Genomic DNA, 16,272 nt, shown 5'->3' with positions numbered 1-16,272 from the left:
GTTAAAATTTCTTCTCATTGCAACTTTTCTTAAATATAAAATTAAAATGTTGAGAATATCCTTTTGTTTATATATTTTTATAGATGTTTTTGCCTTTATGTCCATTAGACACTTGCAGTTACTTTAACCAATTTGGATTTATTTAATTTACAAGGAAATGCAATGTTAAACTGCTCAAACTGGAACTGTTCAAAGCAAAATGCACTGATTTCAAATTGAATTTGCTCTTATTGACAATAAAGTTCAAATGTACTCTTAACACAACAACAACAACAACAACAACGACGACAACAACAACAACAACAACAACCACCTAGTAAAATCTCACAAGTGGGATCTGGGGAGGGTAGTGTGTATGCAAACCTTACCCCTACCCCGGAGGAGTAGACAGGTTGTTTCCAATACACCCTAGGCTCAAGAAGACGACAAGAGACTGTAGATCAGTGATAACAGAAGCTAGAAAGATAATACCAGCAACGTAAGAACCAGAAAATAGATAGAAAAACAATAAATGAACTCTTTAACACATGATTAAATTTCAGTAGCTTAGGAGCTTCTCTTATGGTAACAAGAGTTGGCAAGATTTTCCCATCTTTATGGATAGGGAGAAGAACCTCAGAAAAAATTTGGCTTCACCCTTTTAACTGGCTAACTTTAAGGTAATTCAACAGGTTGAATCCGCCATATATCTCTTGCGTATTGATGAATTGTTCGATCACTGCTAAACTTGGACGATCCAGCTGTGTTCAAGATCGACATTTTGGTCCATTTCTGCATTCATTTCAACGACACATGTTTTAGAGACAATACCAATTGCTACCCAAGCTTCTCTTCACGTTCGAATGAATGACATAAAGGAACTCTTTCCTAATCATAGGCATGATCTTTCGAAAAGATAAGCTTGATAGTACCCTAATGCAATGCTAATCATATGGTGCAGGTGTTTCCATTTGACTTCTAATTGTCTACTTATAGCAGTAGCTATAAAAGTGACAACCAGTTTGATTATAGAAAAAGAAGAAAAGAAAAGCATTGAAATCCAATCCTCTACAGCAGCCAATTGGGTATGCGAACAAAGTCCCTTATTGGTAGTTGAAAAGATTGGTAGCCTATATATAAGGTATATGGATCTCTTATTGGTGTGAAGCCTTTTAGGAAAAACCGTGCGGGCTTGGCCCAAAGCGGACAATATCACACCATGTTAAAAGTATCTTCGGGCTAGTTGAGCCCAACACAGCCAGCCACAGATACCATTGTGCTTGGCCAACTGTTCTGAGCAACTAATATGAAACAGAGAAAGACATGGTTTAACAGCATTGACTTTTAGAAGACTATTATGCTTTATGGGAAGGGATGTAGTCAAGACAAGACGCAGATTATGCAACGGGGATGTGAGTTATTATGAGAAAGGGTATACCTTTTCGTCTCGATATGCTTCATCAACCTTATCTTGGCACTCTATATAATCAGGGAAATCCTTTCCTACAAGAAAATAGTCAGCACGGCCGTAGCCTTCATTTCCTTCCAAGGATCCAATGAGTTCTTCATAGTTGTAGGGGCCAAAGACGCCTGTCCTAACAAATGCCTTTACTTCTTCAAATCTAGGGTCCGGTACAAACTACATGAAGAAAAATAAGGTAAGCTTTTGTTTTGGTTCAAGAATTCACTTGAAAATATATAGCTTTGTTATGAGCTTGTGCTTGTGCAATATAATTTGTTGATGAAGGATGAAAAACTATTCATTATGGTCAACCTCACCTTTCCCTCGGCTCTTTCCTTACGTAGGCCAGCAATTTCATGAGCATGAGCTCCAAAGAGAAAGAAATTGTCCTCTCCAACTTCCTCCCTTATTTCAACATTGGCACCGTCTAATGTCCCAATGAGGAGGCAGCCATTCATTGCAAACTTCATGTTGCTGGTTCCACTAGCCTCCATACCAGCAGTGCTATTTTAAGTAATATCGAGATATCAGAGAGGTATATGACATGTTAGCTCAATACAAAATAGTGACTTCATGCAAAAAGCTGTATTATAAGTTAATAGGTATATAGCAGTCAGTTTGTTATGCAACATAAGTCCTACAGTACACTCGCCTTGCCTATTATACATAACCAATTTGGATGTGCAATTGCATGTTTTCTCTCTAAGTTCTAAGTATTTAAACCATACTATTCTAGAATGAGACTATTTAGCATTCAAATTTTGAAGTATAACGTATGTATGCAAATTGATGTATATACCATACTAAAGAAGTGTAGGCCAGTAATAACTGCAGATAAAACTGCAATGTGCACTTGGTGCAATGCTCCCATATTTTCATAGCTAATTAAATGAACAAAAAATGCATCAAAATGCACAAAGCCGAATCTCTTCAAGGTATGGTAATGCTCATTATGAAGTATAGACACATGTGACAAATTTTCAACCATTAAACTTGAAATGCGACTGAAAATATATATATATATATATATATATATGAACTAGCGAAATTAAGTACCTAATATGCTGGGACAGCTCACTACCAGGAATTAGCACTTCTGCCACACTGACATTGTAATCAGGGACAAAGACAACCTGAAATGATAGCAAATAAACTTTCAAATCTAATGTACCATCTTCGACTTATAAGAGGTATAACCACAAGAGTGTTACTAGTTAATATATGAGGTAGGTACTGATTCAATGAGAAACCATCATAAAAATCACATTCTACAAGACTGCAAGGCACATAGATAAACCTCAAAAGAATTTAATTTGTTACCCGAGCAGATTACCAGATTACAACATCCAGTTTCAAGTACTTCTATAATTGCAGATGTACATAAGCATATAATTTCAACCGCAGCATGCTATATTTTGCTAAAAGATTATCATACTTTTATTTGAAAGGTTACAAACTTTTAAGGCATATATTGTTAACTAATGGTAAAATGGTTAGAAAGTTCTTTGAAATCTTTAAGCAAACATTGGTTTGACTCGTCCAAATCATACCTTCAAAAGATCACCAATCTCAGGATCATGATTCACTGTTGCCCCGACATCAGTGATAAATTTTACAATCCTCTTGGCCTGAACATATGTAGCAAATGCTTTTCCTCCAAATATGCAGATTCGAGGAACAAACTTTTCTTTTCTTTCTTCAGGGCTCATTTCTTTCATCTTCTTATAGCGATAAACAATTCCGAATATATTTAGTAGTTGCCGCTTATACTCATGAATGCGCTTGATCTGGAAATAGAGAAGCATGGTTATGTTTGAAATCTAGAAAGAATTAACAATAGAGGAAGAAAGTGTCACATAGATTCAATATTTAGTTTTCAAAGAGTCAAAATATTGAAAAGTAAAATTGGCGAGTGAGACAACAGATTTTATTCACCTGAACATCAAACATTGCATCAGGACTGACCACATATCCAGTTTTTTCTTTAATGAGAGAGACAATCTTCATTTTGTTGCTTCTTTTTGCCTTCCTCCACTCAGACTGGAGTTCTTCATTATCAGCAAACTGTTGAAAGTTAAATGCCTGAAGTTAGTACATAACTCTTTCATGTAAATTTTGTATAAATGGATACACAATATAGGGTGTCCTTTGTAAATTGTTTTGAGAAAGATACTTCACTTATGATAAAAAGAATAGAGTAATTACTCAGTTCGTACGAGCTACACTTACCTGGCTGTAATAATTGTATAACAGTCTAAACATTTTATGGTTTTGACTGTCAAATGATAACCAAACAAAAGGCCTTATTACACCAAGTTCTTGCTCATCTCTTCCAAGTAGAAGAGTTAATGGCCAAACTACTCACTGCTATAGCAACTGACTAAACTGCGATTAGTTTAGATAACTGATTAACTGCTAGCCTATGCTTACATTATGAAAGTACAAGGAAAATTCAATTGACAAGTTTCGTAAGACAGCTTTGTATTGATCAATTCATGAGCTTTACTTACTCAAACATTTGATATGTTCATATCATGTTTATTTAGATCTTGTTCCACTCAAAAGGACCAAAATAAAGAACGAAAAGAAAAAGCTCTACTGAACAGGATCATTCAAAAAGCTGTTGAAAACCGACAAGCCAGATACAACTCCTTACCTTTCTAAGCTCTGCCAATTTTTCAGTGTTTACTAACCAATCATCAGATCCTGTCCACTTGGTTATAATTTCACTCAGCTCTGGGTTACAGAAACTTAACCATCTTCTTGGGGTAACTCCATTTGTCTTGTTTTGGAATTTCTCTGGCCATAACTGTCAAGAAATGAAGTGTTTGGATCATTCAAAACAGCACTGTAATGGAGAACTGAAATGATATCCGCCACTTCTAGGCGTGTGATATAATCTTGGTACCTCGTAAAATTCGTTGAAAACTTCCTTTTTAACTATTTCACTATGAATCTCAGCAACACCATTAACTGCATGCCCACCAACTACACATAGATTTGCCATGCGAACCACTTGTTGTCCATTTGGATCCGGCCCAAATATCCGTTCTATTTTTGCTTGAGGATCCTCCGCCTCTACTTTCTTAACCTCAGTTTCCTCCTCTTCGGCCGTAGTTTCTGCTTTTACAGACTCAGTTTCCTCATCCTTACTGTCATCTTTACCTTCTTCTTGTTCTTCTTCTTTTTGTTCTTCTGCTTGTTCTTTGCCTTCCTCGGATTTTATAAGCAGCTCCAGAACAGAACTCGGTATTTCAACATTTTCCAGAATCCTCATTTGGTTTAGCTTTTCTTGCAACAAGTCAAGATCTTCAGTACCATATTCAGCAACTATAGTATGCAAGAGCTGCAAAACCATCCCCTCCCATTCAGTTTTATAGATCAAGAAGTCAAGGAAAAATCTCTAAAAGCATACTGTACGTATGAGCAAACATCACGAAGTCCAGGGAATTATCCACAGGAAATAGTTCTCAGAAAGAAAGAAGCAAAAATAATATGCAGCAGCACCAAATTCATCCTTAGAAGGTGGTGGTGGCGTTGAATATATAATAGCTATTGTTGAAAATGTATAATCAACTTAATCCTAGAACTAAAATGAAGTTTCAACTTTTACCTCCTCATCTATCATTGCTATGATCTCCACGTGCCGAGGAAGCAGTTCCCGAAGAAGTGTCAAACTCCATTTCTCCAGTGCCTCAGGTAGAACAGTGTGGTTAGTGTATGCCACAGTTCTGTCAAAGATAAAACAGTGTCACAGGAATAGAGCTGCTGAATTTACTTGAATACTTACAAGTGAACAATCATATATGCTCATATCTTAAAACTACTTGATCATTGAAGACTTCCAATCTATGTTTTGGATGAATTTGTAGGCCAAGTGCAGGTGATTCAAGCAAATCCAAAGGCAATATAATCACAATATTGAACTGATTATTCAGCTAAAAAGCATTTGTCTGAAGAAAATAAGGAAAGAGAGAACCTTCGAGTAATCTCCCATGCCTGCTTCCAGCTCAAACCTTTAACATCTATCAATACCCTTAATATTTCTGGTATGCAAAGTGTTGGATGTGTGTCATTCATCTGTACTGCAACCTTTTCAGGGAACTGATCCCAGTTCACTGTATTCCCTGATCTCCTCTCAAACCGTGCAATAATGTCCTGAAGAGAAGCAGAACATAGTGTGTATTGTTGCTTCAACCTAAGCGTCTTTCCCTCAAGTGAATCGTCACCTGGATACAAGATATAGCAAATCTGATCCAAAATACAACAAGACACAGAACTTTAGTGGATACTCTTCATTTGGTGAATAAACTGAATTTGCAGTAGATGCAAATTCATGCTTTGGATTAGCACAGTATTAATAAGACAAACAGAAGTACACCTTTTCAGCCTTTTTCTGGGCCTCGTATGCTTTGGCATGGTCTCCATCGTTAAAAGCACGTAAATCAAAAACTTCTGCAGCTAGCTTTGTGGACCACAGTCGAAGGTTAATCGTTGTTTTTGTTTTATATCCTGGTATTGGGATATCATAGGCAACAGCAGTTATATCTTCTCCTCCAACCCATTCCTTCCTCCCATCAGCTCCTTCAATGACTTTCCCGTAGAATTTTACAGGATATGAAATATCATTCCTCACAATTTCCCATGGATTTCCCATCTAAGATAAAAAGTACTATTACTTTGGAGAATAGCCAAAGAACATATAAAATCTATTGAAATATGAAAAGTCAACATATCATTCAGTGTTTGAAATTGCGACAAGTATGAATAGTCGACATATTGTACCTCAAGCCAATTTTCAGCAACTTCCTCCTGGCCATCTTTTGTAATAAGCTGTTTGAAAAGTCCATATCGGTATCTAAGTCCGTAACCCCATGCAGGGTAGTTTAGCGTCGCCATTGAGTCCAGAAAGCAAGAAGCAAGTCGTCCTAAACCTCCATTCCCTAAAGCTGCATCTGGTTCCTGTCAGTCATTACATTGAACAGCTTAAGCTAATTTCAGTAGACTACTATCCCTAGTATGTCACACATCAGATTATGCTTCAATTCCTAAGTGGAAGGTACACGTCCTCAACTATGTTGATGTGTTATTTAGATCTTTCCGGAGAGCATATCAATCAAGAACTTGTGCTATTCAGAAACAAAAGCTAGTAGCTCTTCAACGTTTCTCATTTTAAAGCAAAGTTTAAGTGTCAGTAATAGCCAAATCAGGTTGTATAAAAACAAGACACAGATTCAATTGAACAGAAACTACTGTTTAGTGGCTAACCATCAACAAAAATAAGTTTAGACATCAGACCTGTCTCGCTACATCTTCTAAGCTATATCCGAGCTTAGTTAAAGCATCTGCATAAGGTCCGGTTAGCCCCAAGTTTCCAATTGCATTAAGTAAAGCTCTTCCCTGTAAGCACCAAAAGCATATTAAAACAACTCAATCCAACGAACAATCTCTGAAGTTATACTCCGAATAAAAGGAAGGCTAATCTAACCTGAAGGAACTCCATAGACAAATAATATGCCTGTTTTGCATTCATCTTTTCGTATAAGTCGTATGTTGCATTCCAATTTATAATGAGCATATCACGAACGCTCTCTGCAGTTGCATAGTATGCCTTGGGAAGTTCAAACTTCTCAGGAGAGAAGGATGGTGTGAACTCTGCGTGATACTTTATACTTGATAAAACAGATGTGGAGTCTGGCTGCAAAACATCCAATGTGAATCCTGAAATAACCAAAAAGAGATAACTGGAAGGTGTTCAATTGTTCCAATTAACAAAGGGTCCAAATAATGTTTGTTGCTTCTCCACTTCCTCTATGTTAATAGCCACCAAGGAGTGAGAATGCCACTGTATTTGAATTTCTCAAATTCCACCACGCTAAACAAGCACAAAATTTAGCTCATGAAAGAGAGTGAGATTCAGTTTATAGTAGAATCCCCGATAATGTAGAGACAAGAATGTGATAAGTAAGAGATTATCAGTCACACAGCTATAGAAGTGAAATTTGAATCAATAGTATTTGTAACAGTCAAGGGGACAACAAAAATTAGCTCGTGAGTGAGATGAGTATTGTCCAAGACTATATAAAGAGACAAACCCCAAAAGCTAGCTCATGAAATGAGAATTTCCAAAGACCATGTAATGAGATAACAACTTATTCCGTCCGCCAATGCAGGACTCTAACACCCCGCCAATGCAGGACTCTAACATCCCACCAATGCAAGAGTCTAACACCCCGCATGTCCATGCGGGACATCTAGAGTGTGGATAATATAAGATGAACATGAGCTATTGTAGCATATTAGCTATGGGTCGGCTTTGGCTTAGACAATGTATATGTGTTAGGAAATCAGCTAAATACATACAAATATTAAATTTCGAATCTAATAACTCAAATGGTTAGTGAGTTCAACGGCATCTCGAATCCATAAAGTTAAAATCCTGAATCAAGGACTCTGAAAATGGGGACCCAACATTGGATAAATAAAAAGTTAGGATGAGTCTCTGATGTCATATTAAATAAATGAATCTTGGGCATAAGTCAACATTAAAGATTAGCTAATGAGGTGGATTGTCCGAAAAATCATACTAAGAATACAACAACTCATTCATTTAACTAATGTTAGACTCTAAAACATGAACTCCAAAATTTCAAAAATTTTAGTACATGACCAATGAAAATTATGTCAGTACCTTCATCAGAGGAAGAATCCTTCATCTTCTGTTTTTGATCACTAGCCACATTGCTAACATAAAAGCTTCTTCTTCTCCAATTATATAATAAAAAACTCCTTTTCCCCAACAAAAGATTTGGGTTTTTGCTCCTGAAATTGTTAAAGCTAGAAATGCTTGAAATGGAAGTAGTGCATGAAATTGAGTTCACTCCTGAGACTGCCGAAGTAGCCATGTCTCTGAACAGTTTTCTTTTTTACACTCCAATGCCTCCAAAATACTAAAATTCTCACTATTTCAGATATAATAATCTAACTAAAAAGAATAATTTTAAGAGCAGAGAGATACTGGAGTTGGTGAAGGAGGAACATTTGGGGCAAAGCACAAGTGAATGTTAACACTCTTTTGAGTATTGCATGTTGAAAATGAGATATTAAATCGGATTCGTCGTTTTCTTGGAAACAGGTATCTTTGTTTGATTTTGATATTTTTGGAAATGTGCGGACAGTAGTAATCAAACCATTTTGGCCATGTAGATATTTCTATTTTTTCTGCTACTTTATGGGAGTTAGAATTTTGCTTAATTTCTACAAGCTGATGGTGACCAGAGGAGAAATTACTGAGTTAAATTCCATAGGTCTCTTACAAAAATATAATGTAAAATTGTGTACCATAATATAATATGGTTTTAATAAAATTGTGCGTGGAAATTTAGTGTACCGAATTATCCTTTGACGGAATGGATCATGAAAAGTGGAATTACTAGCTATAATGTTTATCAAGTCACAAATATAAGAAGAGTTTCCTATCCGTATATTACAAGGATAGAATAAGAAAGATGAAGTTCTTATTTCACAAATTCCCCTCAACTAGTGTTTGTTAGAAGCTATATAAACTATTTTAAATAAATAAAATTTGTTATTATCCAATTTTCCACTTTCACTTTACTTAAAAAGAGAGTTCGTATTCACACTAAATATTAGATTCTGCTCTTAGACTAATCTATATATTACTGAAGGGAATGCGTATGCTACACCATATATGGCATAAGAAGCCTTTAGAGGACAATGTTTTGACAAAATTTAGACACGATATCTTGTTACAAGTATGAAGTATGCTTCTAGAGGTTGAGAATATTCATTATGAACTTATTTATTTTTTCGATGAAAGTAATTGCTATACACTAGTACTTCTCAAACTATGTTAGTATATTACTACCATTAGTGAAAAGAAGGGTCATAAATCATCACAAAAAAAATTGCTACACGAGTACAACAATGAGGTGAAAAACAAATTAGACAATAACTTTTTTACGTTAATACTACAATTTAACATGTTATTGCATATTATTTACCATTTATTTTTGGTTAGGGAAAATGTATAAGCGATCTCCTAACTTATAGCTGGATTTTCAACTACACACTTAAATTTTACAGGGGTCCTATTGCTAGAGAGATGGCATGGCACAAAAAGTGTGTTCACTTTCTTGGAGACATGTGAGAGCATAGAACTGCCTTAAAATTTATTAATGTCTATATGTGTCATTTTACCATTGGATACTTTACAATTAGTTACATTTTATTAATAAAACGATCTTTAACCCATTTAATTTTTTCCGCTCGCTATAAGGATTCCTACAAGAACTCCGGTGAACTCCTCGACGGAAAAAATGGAGTCCATGCAGCTCACCATTTTCATCTTCCTCCACTTTTTATTTTTACTCGCATATTCCCCTGTTGCAGCAAAAACAAAGATCTAATAAAAACTACCAACTATGAAATTGAAATATGAAGATAATAATGGTTTGACAGAACTCCGATCCAAAACTTGAGAATATAAAATCATTGGCGACGATTTTGTCTCCGGCAACGACAATGATTCTAATTTTTATTTTTATTTTTGTACTATCCTCTAAAAAGTTCTCGAGGATTAAAGATCTGCCTTTATTTTATGTTTTACTTTAATTGATCGGCGTTAGTTGGAATTATATTTGTATTAATTTAACAAAGTTTTATGGTTCAGGGGGAATGGAGGCGGCGGATGTAATGATAGGTGAAAATAAAAATAGTGGAAGTCAAAATTTTCTCTTGGAGAGGGTAAAGATATAGTGTTCGGTGAAGAAAGTATGATAAATGGTGATTTTTGGGGTTGTTGATAATGGAGGTGAGGGAGAGAATAGAGAAAGAAAGTAGAATATTGAAAAAAAAATAAAAAAAAAATTTAGTGGTAAAAAACATTGAGGCGCGTGTACTCCACCATACAACATAGATGTGTTTGTGATATTTTAAGGGTAAATTTATTTTATTTTTAAATAGTTCAGGGGTAATAGGACCCTCGCAAAGTTTAAGTATTGTAGTTAAAAACCCGACTATAGGTCAGGGGTACTTATGCATTTATCTTTTAAGTAACTTGATTTTATAAAATGCATACAATTTAAATTCTATAGTACATACACTTGACTACATGGAACCTTTAAACAAATAGCTTGTCATATTTATTGTTTACTTTTTTTAGTCATATGCATTGATTATACACAATTATATACATATAATTAGTGGCGGATGCACATAGTGGATAGCGGGTTCAACTGAACCCGATTCGTCAAAAAAAATACTGTGTATATGTATAAATTACGATTAAAACTGCATAATTTTTGTATAAATATTTTATTTGAACCCACTTGACAACTACTATTTTACGACTAAAGTTATGTACTTCTAAGATTGAACCCGCTTGCACAAAATCATGGATCTGTCACTACATATAATACATAAATTATGCATATATTATACCCCAACTCACTATTTTTTGTTTAAACGATTGGGTGGGCTGCTATTTGGAGCCCAAATAAAAGTCACATTGAATTAAAGGGAAAATAATATTCTCGAATTAGCCCGAAAAGAAAAAAACAAAGAGGTGAAAATGTGATGTAGAAACAGAAATGTAAAAATCCCAACGGTCAAGAAAGTGTAGAAAACCTGGTTTTTCGCGGGACCTTCCACTTTTCTCCCTTCATATTTGATCCATTCAAAAAGAGAGACTCTTTGTGTCCATCATTTCTTCATTCTAATTGCGCGTTGGAGAGGAAGAAATTTCTGTAATTTCAGTATTTCTTCTTCTCCATTGCCTCCCTTCTTTCCATTTTCATACCTCTACAAATAGACAACATTCTTAATCATTCCCAGGTATTTATTTCATACACATCTTTTTCATACTTCTCTTTAATTTTTTTTGGGTACCACCCTTTTCTCCTTTTTTTCGTTTTTGTTTTTAATTTGTAGATGATGATTTCCTCATTTGATTAATTTAGATGGGTTTCTCAAATGAATTCATGGTTTGTTGTGCATCAATGCTCGTATGTACATTTCCTCTCATTTTAGTCACGTTGTAATCTATGAATTATGCGTCTTCTAAATTAAATTTTGTTGAAATTTGGGTACTGCCCTTTTCTCCTTTTTCATTTTGTTGATGTTAGCTTCTTTCCTTGACTAATTATGATGGGTTTTTCCTCAAATGAATTCATATTTTGATGATCATTTCTAACTCAACATTGTGGTATGTGCATTTTGTTTTTTATCTTGGTCATTTTTATCACGAATTTTGCGAATGGTTCTCGTTATTGTGCAAATGATGGCCTTCTGCTAAAATTCATTCACTTGACTTGTTGTGAGTGGTCTGTGCGGGTTGAGTTATTATGGCATGATTATAGCACATGAGTTATCCGTGCGATTGTTATGATTATGGCACGTGAGTCAGAGGCGGATCCAGGATTCGAAGGTTGCGGGTGCCACCATATTATGCATACAGTATACATGTCGGTAGCTACAAAGACAGATTAGGAATAATGGGTCGGTTCGGTTAGTTTTTGGTTAATTTGAATAGGCCTTTCATTCACAAAGCAAATAAATTCGATTTTAGTTCAAATTTTTAACGCTTAATTTAAACACATTCTAAATAAAAATACAAAAGAAAAATAATATTTCATGAAAGAGCGCCTCCAATATAAATATTTGCTTAAAGGGTACCTTAACTACACTATATTCTTTGTTTAACTAGATTAATTTACTTGTATTATTCTTTGTTTATTTTTCCATCTTAATTGTTGAGTTATATGACAATTATTTTCAAAGAAAAACCTTCAACATTCAACCTATGATATTCAACTCAAAACGATTATCAATCAAGCCATTTAATGTTTTTTCAAAACCCAATAGAAGATATTGCTCAAATTATATTCCAATATATAAATTAATATCGTTTCATTAAAAATAAAGAAATTATATTTTAATTAAAATCAATTAAAATTACTATAGAAAATAATTGTTTATAAAGTAAGGTATAATGATAGAAACAAAATGATTATATTGTTTATAAACTTGCATTCTTGAGGCCAAGAAAAGCCTTCAAAGGGAAGGCTAAACCAATGGCACCCACTTCCGCTTTGTGACTTTTGGGTGTCATTTTATCAATTTATACGTTTTTTCACCGAGATATTATGTACATGGTAGAAATTTTAGCGAAGCAAGCGGGTGTCATGGTACCCCTAACTTGCAATGTAGATCCGCCCCTGACGTGAGTTGTCCGTGCAGCGTGTGGATAAGGATTCATCCTCCTAAGGTCGCCCTCTCATATTTCTCTCTTGATGGCGTACACGCGGGTTGTGAGAAAACGACAGGTTTCTGGTTATGGATTATGGAAAACTGATCAGTGGCTGGACTTTGCATCTCTTCTCTATTTACAAACTCCTTGGATGTATACATGATTTTTTACTACATATCTTCTCTATATGTTAGCTCCGGAATGTATACATGCCTTATATATATATCTACTCTATATGTTACTTTACTTGATGAAATGATCCACGGTAGATATCTTTTCTATATGTTAATCCGTGTAACTTGACTAGTTTATTCATGCATATCTTCTCTCTATGCAATTGTTGACGGCTTAATTGATATTAGATGCATATCTTCTCTATATGCAAATTGTTGAAGGGTCAAATGCATATCTCCTCTATATACTGAACTATAATAGTTTACGATGCTTGTGCACTAGACCATTTCGCCACTGCATTAATAGCATGTTAAACTATCAGAAATTCCAACTAATCGTTTGGCTGAAAAGCTGTTGTATTGTTTGAAGTCTTACTACTTTGTTGCTATTGGTTTTTATGTGTGATATAGAAGGGATATTTTTTTGGTTTACAAGCAAATGCGAGCCCTTTGTTTGTAATCTTGAAATTGTTTGCTTTTCAGGTGATCCTATTAAGTGTAAAATACTGATCCTTTAGAGAAATCCCTTTAGTTTCCAAAAAGCAGATTCCACTCATTTCCAAAAATGTTTGGCTTCAGAAAAGCTAAACCAGACCCTGCTACTACAAATACAACCCCTTCACATTCTGATGAAAAACATGGAACTAAAAATGCTCGTAGAACTTCTTCCGAACCAGTTCTTGTCACACCAGATGATGATGATTTTGGAACATCATCATCGTCAGGTACAAGGAACAAAAATAAAAGTAAGACACAGGACTTCGATAACATGTCTATGCAAGAATTGGAAGGCTATGCTGTAAATCAAGCTAAGGAGACCACGAGTTCGGTGAATAACTGTTTGAAGATAGCTGAGGATATTAGACAGGATGGTGCTAAGACACTCGATACATTGCATAAGCAAGGCGAGCAAATTCATCGTACTCACATGATGGCTGTTGATATGGACCGCGATTTAAGCAAGGTATCGATCACTTCAATTACTATTGCTCTTTATTTTTTTAAAGAGTTCAATTTACTTCTTGTGCACTTACATTATATAGATATTTTACACCAACAGGTCAAGTTACCTAAGACAAGTGGTAACTATTCTTAGCAAGTCAAATATGACAACTTAGAAAATACATCAAATAACCTGAAGTAACATGTTAAAATACAATTTTGATAGTGTAGTATAAAGTTAACATAAATCCTTTTTGCAGTGAAAACTGGTAGTAATACTCTCTGTGAACAATGAGTTTCTTTGTCCTCCAAACGTTGCGAGTCGTTTTGTTTTGAATTCTTCTTCAGCTTATCACTAATGGGAAAGCTTTATCTTGTTGAGCTTATCAATCTTTTGCAATTTTCATGTTTCTTTAGCCAATGCGAGTTCCTTTTTCTTTCTCTTCACTACAAGTTCAATTTCTGAATTCATGGGTTTTAACAGAAGTGTAGGAATCTAAGTCAAAACAATTTGCGTCATGCAACCATTTTAAATCTGAGGGCGTGGCTTAATTAGCTTTAATTAGCTCGTTCGATATGTTTATTATTTGGTATTAGTTGGACAAATTTTCCATGTGACATGAATTAGGTTGACAATGACGAAACATGTTTTCTGCATTCTAGGGGGAGAAGTTATTGAACAATCTTGGTGGTATGTTCTCTATGACTTGGAAGCCAAAGAAGAGCCACGACATAAAAGGGCCTCGAACTTCAAAAGGTTTCTGTTATCCTTCATATCATGTTCACTCTTCTTCTTTCTGTAATTTTAATTGCTAACAGAGAATATAACAGTGGATATAATACTTGTGAGTTACTTCTAAGTGTAAATAATTTTTCTGACTTTCATCTCTTGGCTTTTATAGATGATAATTATAGAGGGAAAGAAAGTAGTGCAAATCAAAGAGAAAAATTAGGTTTGTCGAATGGTAAAAAAGGAAAGTCAGCCTCCAGTACACCTCCTCCTGAATCGATGAACGCTATGCAGCAAGTTGAGGTACATTTTGTATTTACAAAATCTATAGCAATTTGCGGCTTAACTTATGTTATATTCTTCCCATGTTTATGTTTAACCAGTTGGAGAAGGCGAAGCAAGATGATGCGCTTTCCGATCTGAGCAACATATTGGGAGATCTAAAAGGCATGGCTGTTGACATGGGATCTGAGCTTGACAAGTAAATTTCCTTGAACTTGACTAGCATTAATCCTGATGTGTTTCTTCTTTATTATGTCGTTAAGTTTCATTCTGAAGGTAGATGGAAGGATAATCCTACTAACCTGATCAACTTTTTCGTAACTATTTTCGACAAGATCCTCTTAATTCACTTAACTGTTAAAGGAAATGTGATAAAGTGCTGATTTCTTGTGACAAAATCATAAAGCATGAATCTGATTTATTAAGCCATAGTTTTCTGAAGTTAAAATGTGGTTCAACAGGGAAGCCGTGAATCGACTGTCAACTTTAGTATGTGATACTGAACTAAACTATAGCATTTGGTGAAAACGTAATTTCATTCTTTTTCTGTTGTTCACTGTTCCTTGAGCCAAGGATCTATCGGAAACAACCTCTTTACCTTCACAATGTAGGGGTAAGGTCTGCATACACATTACCCTCCCATTGTGAGATTACACTGGGTTTGTTGTTGTTATTGTTGTGTTCTTTTTCTGTTGGCGGGTTATGTAGCTCAGGGTGGTGGCAATGGTACTCTATTTATCAAATATAGCATTGTGTATGCTGTGTTTCTGCTTGACTAAGGCATTACTTCTTCTTTTTCGCAGTCTTGTTTTTTTTTTTTTCTCTCCTAATAACAGATATTATTGAAATCTGATAAATGCAGGCAAAACAAAGCTATTGATGATCTTGACAAAGATGTGGAGGAATTAAACTCTCGAGTTAAAGGTGCCAATCGACGTGCACGTCAAATAGTTGGGAAGTGAGAGAGAACTCTTGCTACAACATCAGATTTACTGAAGTTTATGGCATTTGGCTCAAGTCCTATTTGAAGTTTTGGTTGTTTCTTGTATTCTTTTCCATTCATTTTTTTGTCATTAATATTACCTTTTCCATTCCTAGTTTACTGGATTGTTTAATTGTTTATTTGTGAATAAAATAATCAAATAGGCCTTTGTACATTTGCTACTGTAGCTGTAAGGACTAAGATTATGCTGCATATAGCTATACATTTTATCAACAAAGACAATAAAAAAGAATACTAACAATCATTTATGCTTTCCTTGGAACTTAGAGAACAGAAGAGAAATGAATGGAGAATGACCACATAACCTTTCTTTTCTAATTTGTGTTGGATAATTAACTATAGGAAAATAAGGGAAGCCTTGGCGTAACTGGTAAAGTTGCACGGGATTGAGCCGTGAAAACAGCCTCTCGCAGAAATGCGGGAGTTCAGTGC

At 35.0% G+C, this 16,272-nt stretch overlaps 2 protein-coding genes across 3 annotated transcripts; one reads left to right on the top strand and one right to left on the bottom strand.

The window, feature by feature from the left end:
• Positions 1–205: 205 nt before the first annotated feature.
• Positions 206–8,509, bottom strand: LOC104095728 (alpha-1,4 glucan phosphorylase L-2 isozyme, chloroplastic/amyloplastic). Its single transcript, XM_009601920.4, has 15 exons — positions 8,133–8,509; positions 6,930–7,162; positions 6,740–6,841; positions 6,227–6,403; positions 5,823–6,098; positions 5,421–5,692; positions 5,055–5,172; positions 4,350–4,787; positions 4,098–4,250; positions 3,377–3,505; positions 2,992–3,228; positions 2,498–2,574; positions 1,759–1,945; positions 1,418–1,618; positions 206–771 (listed from the first exon to the last, which is right to left on the bottom strand). Exons 1-15 carry the CDS (start codon positions 8,344–8,346, stop codon positions 655–657), a joined length of 2,931 nt encoding a protein of 976 aa, XP_009600215.1. The 5' UTR covers positions 8,347–8,509; the 3' UTR covers positions 206–654.
• Positions 8,510–11,137: 2,628 nt separating this feature from the next.
• LOC104095727 (putative SNAP25 homologous protein SNAP30) lies at positions 11,138–15,994 on the top strand. 2 transcript variants are annotated; one of them, XM_009601919.4, is made up of 6 exons: positions 11,138–11,296; positions 13,367–13,847; positions 14,489–14,582; positions 14,728–14,858; positions 14,939–15,036; positions 15,700–15,994. In XM_009601919.4, the coding sequence occupies exons 2-6, from the start codon at positions 13,449–13,451 to the stop codon at positions 15,797–15,799; spliced, it is 822 nt and encodes a 273-aa protein (XP_009600214.1). In that variant the 5' UTR covers positions 11,138–11,296; positions 13,367–13,448; the 3' UTR covers positions 15,800–15,994. The 2 variants fall into 2 exon arrangements, with proteins under 2 accessions (XP_009600214.1, XP_070043624.1); XM_070187523.1 differs by lacking the exon at positions 11,138–11,296 and adding an exon at positions 11,347–11,466.
• The last annotated feature ends 278 nt before the right edge of the window (positions 15,995–16,272 follow it).

This window comes from Nicotiana tomentosiformis, chromosome 10 (genome assembly GCF_000390325.3).
Source record: "Nicotiana tomentosiformis chromosome 10, ASM39032v3, whole genome shotgun sequence".
Classification (NCBI taxonomy): domain Eukaryota; kingdom Viridiplantae; phylum Streptophyta; class Magnoliopsida; order Solanales; family Solanaceae; genus Nicotiana; species Nicotiana tomentosiformis.
This window is presented reverse-complemented; position numbering and strand designations above follow the sequence as displayed.

Coding starts and splice junctions, on each gene's coding strand:
- LOC104095727 (XM_009601919.4), top strand. CDS start 13,449: ATGTTTGGCTTCAGAAAAGCTAAACCAGACCCTGCTACTACAAATACA. Junction 14,583..14,727: donor AGGGCCTCGAACTTCAAAAG/GTTTCTGTTATC, acceptor TGGCTTTTATAG/ATGATAATTATAGAGGGAAA. Junction 14,859..14,938: donor ACGCTATGCAGCAAGTTGAG/GTACATTTTGTA, acceptor ATGTTTAACCAG/TTGGAGAAGGCGAAGCAAGA.
- LOC104095728 (XM_009601920.4), bottom strand. CDS start 8,346: ATGGCTACTTCGGCAGTCTCAGGAGTGAACTCAATTTCATGCACTACT. Junction 5,693..5,822: donor CCCAGAAAAAGGCTGAAAAG/GTGTACTTCTGT, acceptor ATTTTGGATCAG/ATTTGCTATATCTTGTATCC. Junction 2,575..2,991: donor AGATTGGTGATCTTTTGAAG/GTATGATTTGGA, acceptor CTATCATTTCAG/GTTGTCTTTGTCCCTGATTA.